The sequence below is a fragment of the Salvia splendens genome, chromosome 5, assembly GCF_004379255.2.
Source record: "Salvia splendens isolate huo1 chromosome 5, SspV2, whole genome shotgun sequence".
NCBI lineage: Eukaryota > Viridiplantae > Streptophyta > Magnoliopsida > Lamiales > Lamiaceae > Salvia > Salvia splendens.
The window spans coordinates 11,496,078-11,509,639 of NC_056036.1; the positions used below are offsets into that span (position 1 = coordinate 11,496,078).

General features: G+C 38.1%; 2 protein-coding genes across 2 annotated transcripts; one reads left to right on the plus strand and one right to left on the minus strand.

The window, feature by feature from the left end:
- Positions 1 to 3,522: 3,522 nt before the first annotated feature.
- On the plus strand, positions 3,523 to 9,148 carry LOC121804946 (CCR4-NOT transcription complex subunit 9-like). Its single transcript, XM_042204673.1, has 9 exons — positions 3,523 to 3,923; positions 4,325 to 4,396; positions 5,097 to 5,186; positions 6,657 to 6,699; positions 7,238 to 7,344; positions 7,920 to 8,015; positions 8,465 to 8,655; positions 8,719 to 8,788; positions 8,869 to 9,148. The coding sequence occupies exons 1-9, from the start codon at positions 3,756 to 3,758 to the stop codon at positions 8,968 to 8,970; spliced, it is 939 nt and encodes a 312-aa protein (XP_042060607.1). The 5' UTR covers positions 3,523 to 3,755; the 3' UTR covers positions 8,971 to 9,148.
- A 1,030-nt stretch (positions 9,149 to 10,178) lies between these two features.
- LOC121802382 (uncharacterized membrane protein YuiD-like) lies at positions 10,179 to 12,865 on the minus strand. The gene is made up of 5 exons (XM_042202048.1): positions 12,570 to 12,865; positions 11,583 to 11,739; positions 11,272 to 11,322; positions 11,074 to 11,166; positions 10,179 to 10,574 (listed from the first exon to the last, which is right to left on the minus strand). The coding sequence occupies exons 1-5, from the start codon at positions 12,692 to 12,694 to the stop codon at positions 10,512 to 10,514; spliced, it is 489 nt and encodes a 162-aa protein (XP_042057982.1). The 5' UTR covers positions 12,695 to 12,865; the 3' UTR covers positions 10,179 to 10,511.
- Between the last annotated feature and the right edge of the window lie 697 nt (positions 12,866 to 13,562).

The window sequence follows — 13,562 nt, forward strand, 5'->3', positions numbered from 1 at the left end:
AGTTTGTTTGCCACTCCAGCTTGAATGACAATAGCGTCTTGATGAGGAGAAATGGCCGGGACGGGATCTGCATCTGAAAATGTAATTACTTCCTCCTTCTTCAGCCTTTTATGTGTTGGCTCCTCTCGATTGAAGCCTCTGCGCTCTGATTTTAGAGACGATTTAGTCTTCCCGGCTGGGAGAGCGTCAATAGTCTGGATTACTCCATCATATTGCGGCTCGTCATCGTCTTCGGGATCCTGTTGCCTTTTAGGATCCTGAGGAGCGCAGTTCGCACTTCTCTGTTTCTTATTCTTTTTCGGCGGCTTGCTTTGGTATTTTTTTAATGTCCCTGCTTTCACAAGAACATCAACATCTGCTGCCAAATTTCGGCACTCCTCGGTATCGTGACCGTGGTCTTGATGGAAGGAGCAATATTTATCCTGACTTCGGCGCGTGGCCGATTTCGTCATCGGCTTTGGTTTTTCGAACATATCAGAATGCAGTTCGAAAATTTCCGCTCTCGACTTGTTCAATGGTATGAACTGAGCGGGTGGTTTCTCAGGATTGAGACGTGGTCCCAATCTGTCTTGTACCGGTGCCCTTTGAATTCTTTCAAAAGGAGTTCGGCGAGGATGTCCCTGATCGCTATGATCGGGCTTCCTCTTGTCTCCTCTGGAAGAGCTGTCTAAAGACCGTTTTCGACGGTCTGCCTCATCAGCACGAGAAAACTGGTCCGCAATGTCCCACATCTCTTGAGCTGTTTGCGGACTGCATTCAACGAGCTTTCTGTAGAGAGCTCCTGACAGAATTCCATTTTGGAATGCCGAAATGACAAGTAGATCATTGAGATCATCTACTTGTAGGCATTCCTTGTGGAATCTTGTCATGAAGTCGCTAATCTTTTCATCGCGACCTTGACGTATAGAAAGCAGCTGAGCCGAAGTGATTCGGGTTTCAGCTTTCTGGAAGAACCTCCTATGAAAAGCATCCATTAGATCTCTGTAAGATCTAATGCTGCCTTGAGGGAGGCTATCAAACCACCTTCTTGCGTTCCCGATGAGCAGCTCGGGAAACAGCTTACACATATGAACCTCATTGAGACCTTGGTTCGCCATATTATACTGATAGCGTCCCAGGAAATCATGAGGATCCACTAACCCGTCATAAGTCACTGACGGAGTTCGGTAATTTTGTGGCAACGGAGTTCTGGTGATATCATCCGAAAATGGAGTCTTCAGCGCTCCATACATAGCGAATCCGACATCTCTACGGTATGGTGGAGATGGAGTTCTCCTGTGATTCCGGTAACAAGGAGGAGAAGGAACATATCGGTGGTGAGGATTCTTTCTCCTGGAAGATACGACACTACTGCGGTAGTGACTTTCATGTCTGGAGGGGGAGGGAGAATCCGCCGTTTTCTTCTCCGGCTTCTGGCTCTTTTGCAGGAATGTTAAGAACTCATCCTGCTTCTCAGCCAAGAACAACTTGACAGCCTCATTCAAATCGAGCTGCTGGGAAGGCTCGGTGCGATGACTTTTTGAGTGGTTTGTTCTTTCACCGTGAGAACTGGAGGCAGATTTCTCCCGAGGCTGTTTTCCAGACCTACGGGCTGGACTAGCTTCCTCACGTTCATCACGGACGGAAGTATGGGTATTATGTGATCTGGTACGCATTTTTTGGTGGAAGAGGATCAAAAACTCGCTTTTATCACAGTTTTGGTTTTCTGTCGTTTCCCACAGACGGCGCCAGTGATGATTTAGCGAATTTTTGATGGGAATAAATGCAAGTAATAAATGAAGATCACAACACTGAAAATTACGTGGTTCGATTTACTGAGGTAAATCTACGTCCACGGGAAGAATAGAGGGCAAATTTGTATTGCTTGATCTCGCTTACAGATTACAATACTGATTTGCTATATGAGATTCAGGATCTAGAGAGCTTAACCCTGGTCTATCTGATCTAAGTTCTATTTATACATTCGAACTAAGATCGTGGTTTGCCGCCCTGGTAGGGGGGTTGATAACTGCTTAATACCACTAAATAGATCGTGGGTGTAATGGAGGTCGTGGAGATCCTGCATGGGTCCACTATCTCCTTGTTCGGTCGAATACTGAGACCGAACTGCTGAACTTTGCCGATAAGCTTTTGCCGATCTGAGAGTTGAGCTCGATTGGTCGGCTTTTACCGAGCTATAGGCTGTGACCGAACTCTTTGGTTGTGCCGAAGCTTTTGCCGATCTGAGAGTTGAGCTCGATTGGTCGGCTTTTACCGAGCTATAGGCTGTGACCGAACTCTTTGGTTGTGCCGAACTGATACTCTTTCTTGGGTTTTGGGCTGATGGGCCGTCACTGCTATTGGGCTCGCAATTATTGTTTAGTTGTTTAGTTCGTATCCCATCACTTTGCAAGCTGCTTTTTTTCATAAAAAATGGAACTCGATTGCATGAATAATATAATTCACATACATTACAATTTACTTCACTAGATTTACAACATAATTACATATTTATTTACATTTATTTTTATTCCATGAATACGAGAAACATTATTAAACAATACTGGATCTCGGTTTCAATTTATGGAATCCAACTAACGTACATTTTTTTATAATTTTAAAACTATACCTACCCAACGGGCTGCATCCTAAATTCGAAAAAGGAGGGTGTTTGGGTAGACAAAATATTAATTTTAGTATTTTTCTACTATTATCTATTTTTTGGTAGACCTTTTCCATAGACAATGTAATGCGTATTTTGTTTACAACTTCGTAAATATTGTAATATGTGTGATTCGGTATGTATCTTTTTGGAAAAAAACCTACACATCGAAAATCTAATCATAATTGTTTCGAATTTTCATCATTACTAGCTGACATTTTAAATTTTAAAAATAATAATTGTACTTTAACTAAGTACAATGTAATTATAAAAAGTTTATACTAGTAATATTTATAAGAAAGTTTGCCATATGGTGAATGATTATAGGCATGTTTGGTACACAAATGAAACAATGTGTGATAAATTTATTGTGACATCTGTTATTAAAATATTTGTAATATGTATTTAATTATTTGGGCAAAATGTTAAATACACTCAAGATTTGAAGATTAATTAGTGGAGTATATCATTGGGAAGCGATATAATTAATACAAACAACATATTATGGTGTTAGTACATATTTACGCATTTTTCATATTTGCGGAGTTTTGGTTTTATTAAGAGTTGTATGTTTCTTAACAAACACAATATAGTCATATGTAAATTATGCACCTAATCACATCACACACGTATGCAAATGAGCCTATATGCATATGTGCTACTCATGCATTTCATCCCATTTAATAAGTCTGAATACGAATGCCAAAAACAAGTTATAATAAATCACTAGAGATGTTAACTTATGTGAGTGTTAGGGAATATTGATTTACGACGAAATTAGATTAGATAATACTATCATCTATCATCATATTTTTTTTTAATCTTATTATATAAACCTAATCCAACCAAATAGGATTATGTTGCTCTTTTTAAAACTCCAAACCCCACTCCTATTTCCATTTTATTTGGTGCTTCCTTTCCTCCATCTCTCTCCAATATCTGCAGCGGCAGCGCGTCTCCAACACCGCAGCGCACTCTCCCTCACACATCCGATTCCTCCACCGGCGGCGCGTGCGGAACACGAAGCTGACTCATTCCCAACCTCTCTCCTCTCCTCTTAAGCAAATCGGAAAAGCAAGAAGCCCCTGCCAATTGAGACAAGAAAACCGGATAAATGTCAACCCTTCCTCCGCCACTGAACTTGAAAGCTGTCCCCTTTGAGGCCACCGGCAGCTCCTCCGCCGCCGCCAACAAAGACCGCAGGATGCAGTCATCTGAGCAGTTGGTTCTCGATCTTTGCAATCCGGATCTCCGAGAAAATGCGCTTCTCGAACTTTCCAAGGTGAAATGTTGAGTCTGAATGTTTACCCTCACATCTTATTTTTGTAAATTTTTTTATTTTGACTCTCAGAAACCCCTTCTATGATTCATTTATGATATCACATTTCATAATCGAACGAACTTTGTAAACTACGATAAGGAAATTTGGTACGAGGGGATGTGTAAAAATAAAATTATTGTCAGTAAATTCGTGTATGTCAACAAGGAAACGTTATTTCATTTGAATAACTTTGCAAAGTTTTGTGCTTTTTGATTTGGTCTGCTGAATTGCATGGTGGAATGGTTTGTAAGTAGCAAATTTGTGTCTTTTAGGTTTTATGTGCATCTATTTCATTTCTATCAGTTTTATTAAGCTTCTGTGTCTCATGTCTGTTATCCACTGTCTTATTTCCATTCAAGTAGAAGAGAGAACTTTTTCAAGATCTGGCTCCATTGCTGTGGAATTCCTTTGGCACCATTGCTGCTCTTCTGCAGGTTTGTTGATATCATTAAAATGAAATTGCACTTTCCTTTTTCTATAGTGGTATGCCAGGGTAATATTTGGATCCGTGACGATTCTAGTTTATGTATTCTTTGTTTCTCAATTATGGAAATAGAAGCTTTTATTTTAACTACATTGTCAATTTTGTGCTCTTATGGTGCTTCAGATATTCGATACAATCATTCTGGAACCGAGCAATGTTTTTATAAGTATAGCCTGTTGCCTTACCCAATACCTTGCTGTATATGTAGTTTATTTTATCTGTTGTGGCTAAATAAGTTGGTTGTAATAGCACCAAAAATTAACTAGAAGTTTGAAGCATTGGGAAGTGTAGTGAACCTGGATCACGTTAGGCCGTTGCAGTAAAAGCTATACTGCCTCATACTTTATTCAATTTCATCTCACTGGGATTGTCGGTTACTGCATGACTTGAAATCTACGACGTAAACATTGTGCATGCTAACCTTTTTCGCCCTACTTTTTGATGAAGTTATCTAGGGACTGATTTTTTTCCTATTATTATTAACTTCTACCAAAATTTTGGTGTGATATGTTAAAGTTGGCTGTTTTTTGTTCTTAGGACTACTTTTGCTTGAAATTTGGTTTATTTAAACCATTGAGCATTAGTCTTAAGCAATTCTAGAGCTGCATTTGTGTTTTATACATATTCCGTTGTTTATTGACCTCCTCCAGGAAATAGTCTCCATTTACCCTGTTTTGTCACCGCCAAATCTGACTCCTTCACAGTCGAATAGAGTTTGCAATGCACTTGCTTTACTTCAGGTAACATCCGTCTCTGTTCACATACAGATTTTGTTTCTTCTACCTGCAAATTGATTTGGTGATTGTTGATTTTTCTGCAAATCAATGTTGTCAATGGTGTATGACGGTTATGAATGGTTGAATAAAAATATTATTAACATAGATAAAGATAAGAAATATAACATGTAAAAACTTGGAAAATGATAGAAACATAATATCTCAAACCTTAGCACAATAATTAAAATATAAAGTCATTACATAATATGTCCAATAATTTAAGTCTTAGCATAATAATTAAAATGTAAAGTCATAAATTGCCATGTTTGGCTGGTTAATGGAGTAAATGGGTCAGGTTGGCGGGTTAATAATGCAAGCTCATGTAATCAAGCTCACATCCCATGATACAACTAATCACTAGGCCATTTTTACGCAAATTACAATTTGAGACCCAAAGTTGCAAGAAAACAACCAAAAATTAATAATGCAAGCTCACATAATCAATACCTTAAGCAAACTATCATACAAAAATTATTAATGCAAGCTCACGTAATCAATACCTTAAGCAAACTATCAAACAAAACTTAATAATGCAAGCTCACGTAATCAATACCTTAAGCAAACTATCAAACAAAACTTAATAATGCAATCTCATGTAATCAATACCTTAAGCAAACTATAAAATCAAACTGAAGCTTTTTCACGGAAACTGTAATGCGACCAGAATACTTTATGTAAACTGGACACGATAGAAAGGGATGGAATGTGGCTGGGAAAGACGTGATTTATGGATGGTGATGACGGAGAATGACGCCACAAACGAGGGAGAAAACTCGAATGATAAGTTGATACGGAGTTGTAGGCTGGTGGTCCATTTATTCTCGATAAGATGTCAACATATTGCACCTCAGCCATAGTGAATATACCGAATAGGATTGAAAACGAAAATAAGAAAAAAAAATATAACTCTTTCTTTTACAAGGAAAGCCTCGGCTAACATTTGCCGTTCAATAAAATGCAGAACCTAATCTATCACTCTTCTCGTCACTTCTCAATATCTCCACAAACTTATCCCGTTCCATGCATTTATATCTTCTCAAAACCACCTCAACATGTCAGCCGATTTTGGACTCGGCCCATACGCGCTTCGGTGCCTTGCATCACATTCAACGGTCGTCTTCTCGTTTTCGCCGAAGTCAAGACTTCGGCCCAACCCATTCGGGTTCTTCGCGTTGCTTAGGTAACATGGATCAAATCACATAGCGTGGGAAAGTGGTAGGAAAAAATGCAGAAGTTGGAATTGGAGACATTTACCTGCTGTTTACGACTATGCTTTTACCTCATGTGGCTTGTTTCAGTCCCCAGTCTAGCATAGCCATTGCCCCAGCTAAATATCATTGGAAGTACTGGGTCATCCAGATAAAATAAATCTTAATATAAAGAAAGTATCTTATGGACCTTCTTAAACTTACATGCTTTTCACTTTTCTTGCAGTGTGTGGCCTCACATCTGGACACAAGAATGTTATTCCTCAATGGTAATTTTCATGGACATCTGTAGTATCTTGCCTAATCTAGTGATACTAACCATGTCAGGTGACTAGTGGAGCCTCTTACATTTCTCCTTTGGTAGGGACGGAGTTCCTATCTTTGTGGGTACAATGATGATTCCATTCTTTCATTCTTCACTCTTATCATGCTATTGGCCACATCTACCAGTGCTGTGTACTCCGTTTTACCTTGATTGGGTCAAGTTTTTTTATTAGAATGTAGTCCCAAGTTTTTTTCTGAGTTTTCATCTCACGTGTCTTGTCAGTGTCAGTGGATTTTGTCCTTTTCACACTCTTGATTGTAGCATAAATGTAATGCACTGAATTCATAGGGTGGGTCACCGTGTAATAAGATAGCATGACTGCCTCTACTTGCAACTTCACATTGCTAAAAAGGCTAATCCAAATTGTTCAAAAAAGTAACTGCTCCCTTATATATAAAACTTTTCTTCTTTCCTTTTTTTCTGTTGGACATGGGATGCTATGATTGAAAGTGTCGGTTTTTATTGATGTTTCCCTGTTGCAGCACACATTCCTCTCTACTTGTATCCTTTCCTTAATACGACCAGCAAATCAAGGCCCTTTGAGTATCTGAGGCTTACAAGTTTAGGCGTTATAGGTGCTTTGGTCAAGGTATTCTCTATTGACCTATTTAACTTTCTATGCATGCATTGTTAGAAGTGTTATCAGTTACGCTCTTTGAAAAGGAAAATCTTGCTATGTATGGAAAACTTGCAACTGTTCTTTCCTTGCTGAGACGATGTAATAAGGTGGAGGGTAGTAGAACTATGGATGGAATCATTCTCATTAATGGTCTCTGGTATGTGGTGGGGCCTGGAATCAACAAAATAATAATTACCAGTTTTAACGTACCACCCTTCTCCATCAATCATTTTCGTCCCTGTTGCTGTTGCCGTCAATCAAACCCCATTAGTTTTTTGCATTCATGAAAGTATCCCCCAACTTACTTGCAATAAAATGTTGTCTAGCTCCTCTTAAACCAAACTTTGCTATGATGTCTTGTTCTGTTAAAATGTCAAGCCTGACTTCTAATAAAACATCATTTTTTCCTTCCACTCTGTCCTCAACCTAAGCTACCATCAAAGCAACAGTTGCCACATGTATATTCAGCGATGGCCATTGCATTCATTGCAAGAGAACCTCATATTGCATTGTTCTTCATGATTCATTGTGTGTTTGGCTCTCAGGTTGATGACACCGAAGTTATCAGTTTCCTTTTGTCTACGGAGATCATTCCCTTGTGCTTGCGCACTATGGAGATGGGAAGTGAATTGTCTAAAACAGTATGTTCCTTCTAGCAGTTCTAGGTTATTCATTTTTGGTACCCTTGTTTCAGAGATGCCTTCGAGGCTAATAATACGTCTCTAAATATAAATACAATCTATCTTGTTGGTTTATACAACTATCCAATTCCACCTTATTAAACCTCAATTAGTGTTTTTGGCGCATCAATTAACATTTGAACTAGGTGGGTTAAGAACGATAGTCGAATACTATGATAAATTATTTGAGCGGACCAGTTTGTTTTAGTGACATAAAATTCTGTCACCTGTCACGATGGATTAGCAAATGATACCTCCTTGGATCAAATTAGTGATCATACAGCAAATCCACTTGACAAAATTGTGTCTTGGCATAGTAGAAAATTGCTCCAGTGGAATAGTAATATACTCCTATTAGAGTAGAGAAATTATAGTGATACAGATTCGTAATCAAGGCTTTCTTTTCGCAGGTGGCAACTTTCATTGTGCAAAAGATTTTGCTTGATGATGTGGGCTTAGAGTATATATGCACCACCGCTGAGCGCTTTTTTGCAGTAGGTAGAGTGCTGGGGAACATGGTTGCTGCACTGGCTGAACAGCCTTCATCACGGTTGCTGAAACACATTATCAGATGCTATCTTCGATTGTCTGATAATCCAAGGTATGTCTGTCAACATATGCGTTTCTTCATTCATATATCTAACCAATCTCCTTGTATACACAGAGCTTGCGACGCTCTGAGAAGCTGTTTGCCTGACATGCTTCGAGACGCGACCTTCAGTAGCTGCCTTCGTGTAAGTGCTAACGGATGTTTTCTCGGTGAAGTTAAACGGTCGATCTAATTGTGAACTGATCTTGCAATGTTTCGTTTCAGGAGGATCCAACCACGAGAAGGTGGCTGCAGCAGTTGCTTCTCAACGTTCAAGGGCCTCGGGTTGCGATGGAAGCTGGTGGTTTTGATCATTTGATGGGTTGATTATTTAGAGCTGCGGCATATCATATTCATGTCTCTACATATAATTATACTAAAAAATTATAGTGTCTAATTTTATGACTGAATTTAGCTTGGAAGTTTAACTCAAAAACCAGAATCTTGCAAAGCTGGAAGCTTTGTATATTTTACATCATGGTTTGCATCATCATTTGTGAGTTTATCTAACCGTCCATTTTATGTATTGTTTCTTCTATTATTAAAAAAAATAGGAATGATTATTACTTTCATACCAAGACCCATAAATTATGATGATAGAAGGTGTTGGTGGGTGACATGAAGGTGAAAGGAACAACCGAACAACTGTAACCAACTATGCATGTATGTGTGTGTGTGTGTTGTGTGTGTGTGTGTGTCCAAAAGAGTTCCACAAGGAATATGGTCTTTTTGATCGACACTTCTTGGCCAACTGGAGTATTATTTCTTGGTTTATTATAATTTTGATTTCTTTTGGTCGGTCTTTTTATTATTTTCTCATTTATTGGCCAACTATATTACTACCTCCGTAAATAGGAGTCCCGTTTTTCCATTTTAGTTCGTCCGCGAATAGGAGTTCCGGTTCACTTTTACAATAAATGGTAATATGGTTCCTCGTTCCACTAACTCATTCCACTTATCTTTCATGTAAAACTAATATATACAAGTGAGACCCATATTTCATTAACTTTTTTTATTGTTTTATCCCTTCTTAGCCAATCATGACTTTATTCGGATATAGTGAAATAAAATGTAGATTCTGTATCTACATTTGTTTACATAAATTTATTCTACTTATTTGATTTAATTCGTGATAAATGAGCAATTAATATATAAAAATCTACTTGAAAGTTGAAACACTGGATGTGGCAACTTTGTGATTCAAAAACCTGGACTTGACTTGAGTGCAACATCTTCACTTCAATCATGGAGCATATTGTGTTAAGGAGAAAGAGTGTTTGACTCTGCCCTCAATTATCAATCATAAAAACAATATTCCTCTGCTATATTGTATACGCTCACAACATTTAGTATCTTCCAAATACATTGCTTCAAATGAACACGACATTACTGCTAACTAAAAGAGATGACTGTTGAATTTTCTTCAATGAAATCCGGATATACAACGCCCTAACCTATCACTAAATTAAAATAACGTGTTATATCAATCTTGCAACTTAGTAGTACTCATTGCATATTACTACTACACACATATATACTTCAATTCTGTCGTATGTAAATTTTTAACGAGCAGCCAACTATATTGCATATAAGTTTGACTCGTCCAAAGATGAAACGAACCCGTACAACAGGCTAGACGAGCCCAAAGCATTCAGGAACATTATGAGAGAAACTTCACGAGCCCATACACTACACAGTTCAGTGTCATTTGAACAAATATTCGACTTGTAACAGGATTACATCTCAATCAAACCAGCTTTACATATATAAAATCTTCAATGCAGATTCTTCATGTTCTCGTAATTTTTTTTCCAAATCTTCAAAAGATTATAAGCGATTTTGATATATCAAAGGAAAGTTAAACGCTGTTATGTAGAACTTATTTTCAAGAGGAATGCCACCAAACATCCCAGCAAAGCACCTGCTAAAACCTGGAGTTGGAGATTAGCAAACCATAAGTGTGGTTGTCATGGTTTGAAGTTTACAAGTCCAGGATTCAAGGCAGTATAGTATTACTTATTAGTCAAATCTGTTAAATAACAGAATCTTATATACTACTACTATATGGTACTGCAACAGAAGAATAGAAGGTGCTCCACTACCCCCATCATATGTACGGCACATTTCTACTTGCATTCTATAGAATTCTACTAAATATCTAAAAGAGTAAAAAGTATATGTATAGTAAGTCCAGGAGATCATTTATTTGCAAGTAGAAGTTATCTTCCATCATATGACAATAAAATACTGAAAATGGGTGAGGACGTTTCTGACAACCATACTTGAGCCCGTATATAAAAGACTATGTCGAGGGGGCAATTCAGCAAACTATACATATACATTTCAGATTGCATCAGCAAACTATGTCGAGGGGGCAATTCAGGCAACCAAACTTATAATATTTTTTATACGTAATTTAGCAAACTGTACCTGCAGTGGAGTGTGGCCTAGCGAATCTCGAAGAGGTCTTACATTAGCAACCGGATGCCCAGGGGGCAATTCACACACAATTTGATTTAATAACTGCAATGTTAGTAGGAATAAATGGCATCGGATATGTCAGAAACAACTGCAGCAAAAAAATTATCTAATTTAAGACCATCCTGTCATCATAAAACCAGATCGCACCTCAGCTTGCCGACCCGCATGAAGTCTAATGCCAGTAGCATCGTACATCACCTGTAGTATATCAATATTGAAATAGGAAAAAGGTTACAAACCCTAATAATATAAAAGAATTATCCCCTGTTAAACTATTTGACTTGAAACATTGAACTTAATGGAGTAACATATTCCAGTCTACTTTGTGAAAGAAGATAAGAAACTCCATATATAGTAGAAAAATTACCATATCTGATGAGTCAAACATAGTTTAGAACTCAATAAACAAGCACACAATGCTAAAAGGAGGGAGAAAACCTGGTTTAGAAAGTACATACAACACATGCCAAGACAACTGCAATGGAAAATGATGCTGCTCCTACTCCTTCTTCCAAGCCAATTGAGGTTGCAAGAGCAGTGACAGTCGCTGAATGTGATGATGGCATTCCACCTGAGCTAACCATCTTTCTAGAATCCCATTTTTTATCCTTCAACCTACATAACTAAAGGGGACATATTGAAAAATCAAACACGAAATAGAATGATAACAAGGGCTACTAGTTTCTATCTGATAAAAGTTGGAAGGTTAACTATTATCACATCGAAAACACGTGAGTGGTAAGTTAGAAATATATAGCTATGATAAAATGCTTGTCTTATATGGTCTATGCTAAGTGAATCCCTTTTAAGATAGCTAGCTTCGTATGCAACTCACTCAAATATTATATCATATGCTTTAATAGCAACTTTCGCAGCCATGAAGTCTGGGAAAAAGGTGAAGATCACACAAATTTGGTTTCCCTCTGAAACTCCCAAAACCAGTGAAATATAGACGGTATAGTACAGAAGCACACATAAATATTTGAGCTGATGCATAATCTATATCGGTTCATGCTAGAGCTCATATACAAAAAACTTTACATAAACGTTTCAGATATCAATTTTAGCATCAACAGAAAAACAATATTCAGATTGAATACTTTTATATACTTGAAAAACCTTCCTTATGTTTCAGATAGTTTTTCTTGGTAGTATACAATAAAAAACACACAAAATTAATTAACTTGTACAAATTACATTTCCTAATTGCATGTGAAAATGCAATGTTATACTTATACCAAACGATCAACACAATATCCGCAAATTTATGACGCAGTGCTTCAAATAGCGAGCAATAGAACGTATAGCGTGGGTAATATCTTGTTCAGCAGGTATTCCGAAGAAGCACACGGAAAATAATTGAGTCTCACCTCACATTATCAATATTGCACTTGATGCAGACAAATTCCAACAATGTTAAAAGAGAAGAAAAAAAGTAGTCCTACCAAGTAGTGAAAGGTTTGAGGAACTGAGCAACTGCACAGGCGAGCAGGGCGGAAATGAGGGATAGGTTTGCAGGGGCAACAGCGGAACGGAGAGTCGCCGCAGTATCAGCATCGGCGGCGCCCATCACCTCGCTGCCGGATCGAATTCGTGCAATTGAGGAAAATGACAGCGATAAGGAATCGAGGGGCGGCGGTGGGGATTTGGAATTTCGATTGGGGAAGAATGGAAGAGGGAGGAGAGTCACGCTCAAGACAGCTGGATGAAGCAACCTTGTTGCCGAAATCGGATGAATTAATTAATTCTATAATAAAATTGAGGAATTAAGTATTGTATTCAAATTAGCACGTCGGCTGGTGTAGAGGTTGACCGATCATCCACCGTAATAGCCCAGTCATAGTCCAACCATAGCTTAGCCACAAATTCCTTCTGTCTCACTAACAGCACTGAAAATCCTCCTATCATATCATCAAAACAAGCAAATAGCCCAGCAATAGCTTAGCAATAGCCTAGCTACATCACTCAAAATTATATAAAACAAATAATTAACAATCACACAAAATACGGAATTAAATTTATGACACAGATACGAGAAAATTCAATTATATTATTAAAATTTAAAAAGTACATTAATTAAAAAAAATCACATTAATTTAAAAAAATTACATTAATTAAAAAAACTCTTCTTCCACACACGAGCCCCCCGCCTCCGCCTCACTCCTCGCTGTCGTCGCCGCTATCCGGTGTTGGATATTTTAGTGTAATTGGATTAACTTGATTGATCAATATGATCATAATGAGACATCAAATAAGTTGGAAGTGCGGAGTGCACACTTGTTTGAATTCGTTATGATTGGTCCGGGGTTCGGGGGCAGCTCCCCCGAGAGCGGGGTCCAAGGGGCAGAGCCCCTGGCTGGGGTCAGCTTGGAAATTTTTTATTTCCATTAAAGTTGCTATACATAAATCTTCATCCGGAAATGTAATTTCCGATAATT

Bases quoted from the DNA above. Each gene is read 5' to 3' on its own strand.
- LOC121804946 (XM_042204673.1), top strand. From the start codon at position 3,756: ATGTCAACCCTTCCTCCGCCACTGAACTTGAAAGCTGTCCCCTTTGAG. The intron at 8,656-8,718 runs GTATGTCTGTCA...TTGTATACACAG, and splicing joins CGATTGTCTGATAATCCAAG to AGCTTGCGACGCTCTGAGAA. The intron at 8,789-8,868 runs GTAAGTGCTAAC...GTTTCGTTTCAG, and splicing joins CCTTCAGTAGCTGCCTTCGT to GAGGATCCAACCACGAGAAG.
- LOC121802382 (XM_042202048.1), bottom strand. From the start codon at position 12,694: ATGGGCGCCGCCGATGCTGATACTGCGGCGACTCTCCGTTCCGCTGTT. The intron at 11,740-12,569 runs GTAGGACTACTT...TTAGTTATGTAG, and splicing joins CTCAAACCTTTCACTACTTG to GTTGAAGGATAAAAAATGGG. The intron at 11,323-11,582 runs GTATGTACTTTC...GATATACTACAG, and splicing joins CAGTTGTCTTGGCATGTGTT to GTGATGTACGATGCTACTGG.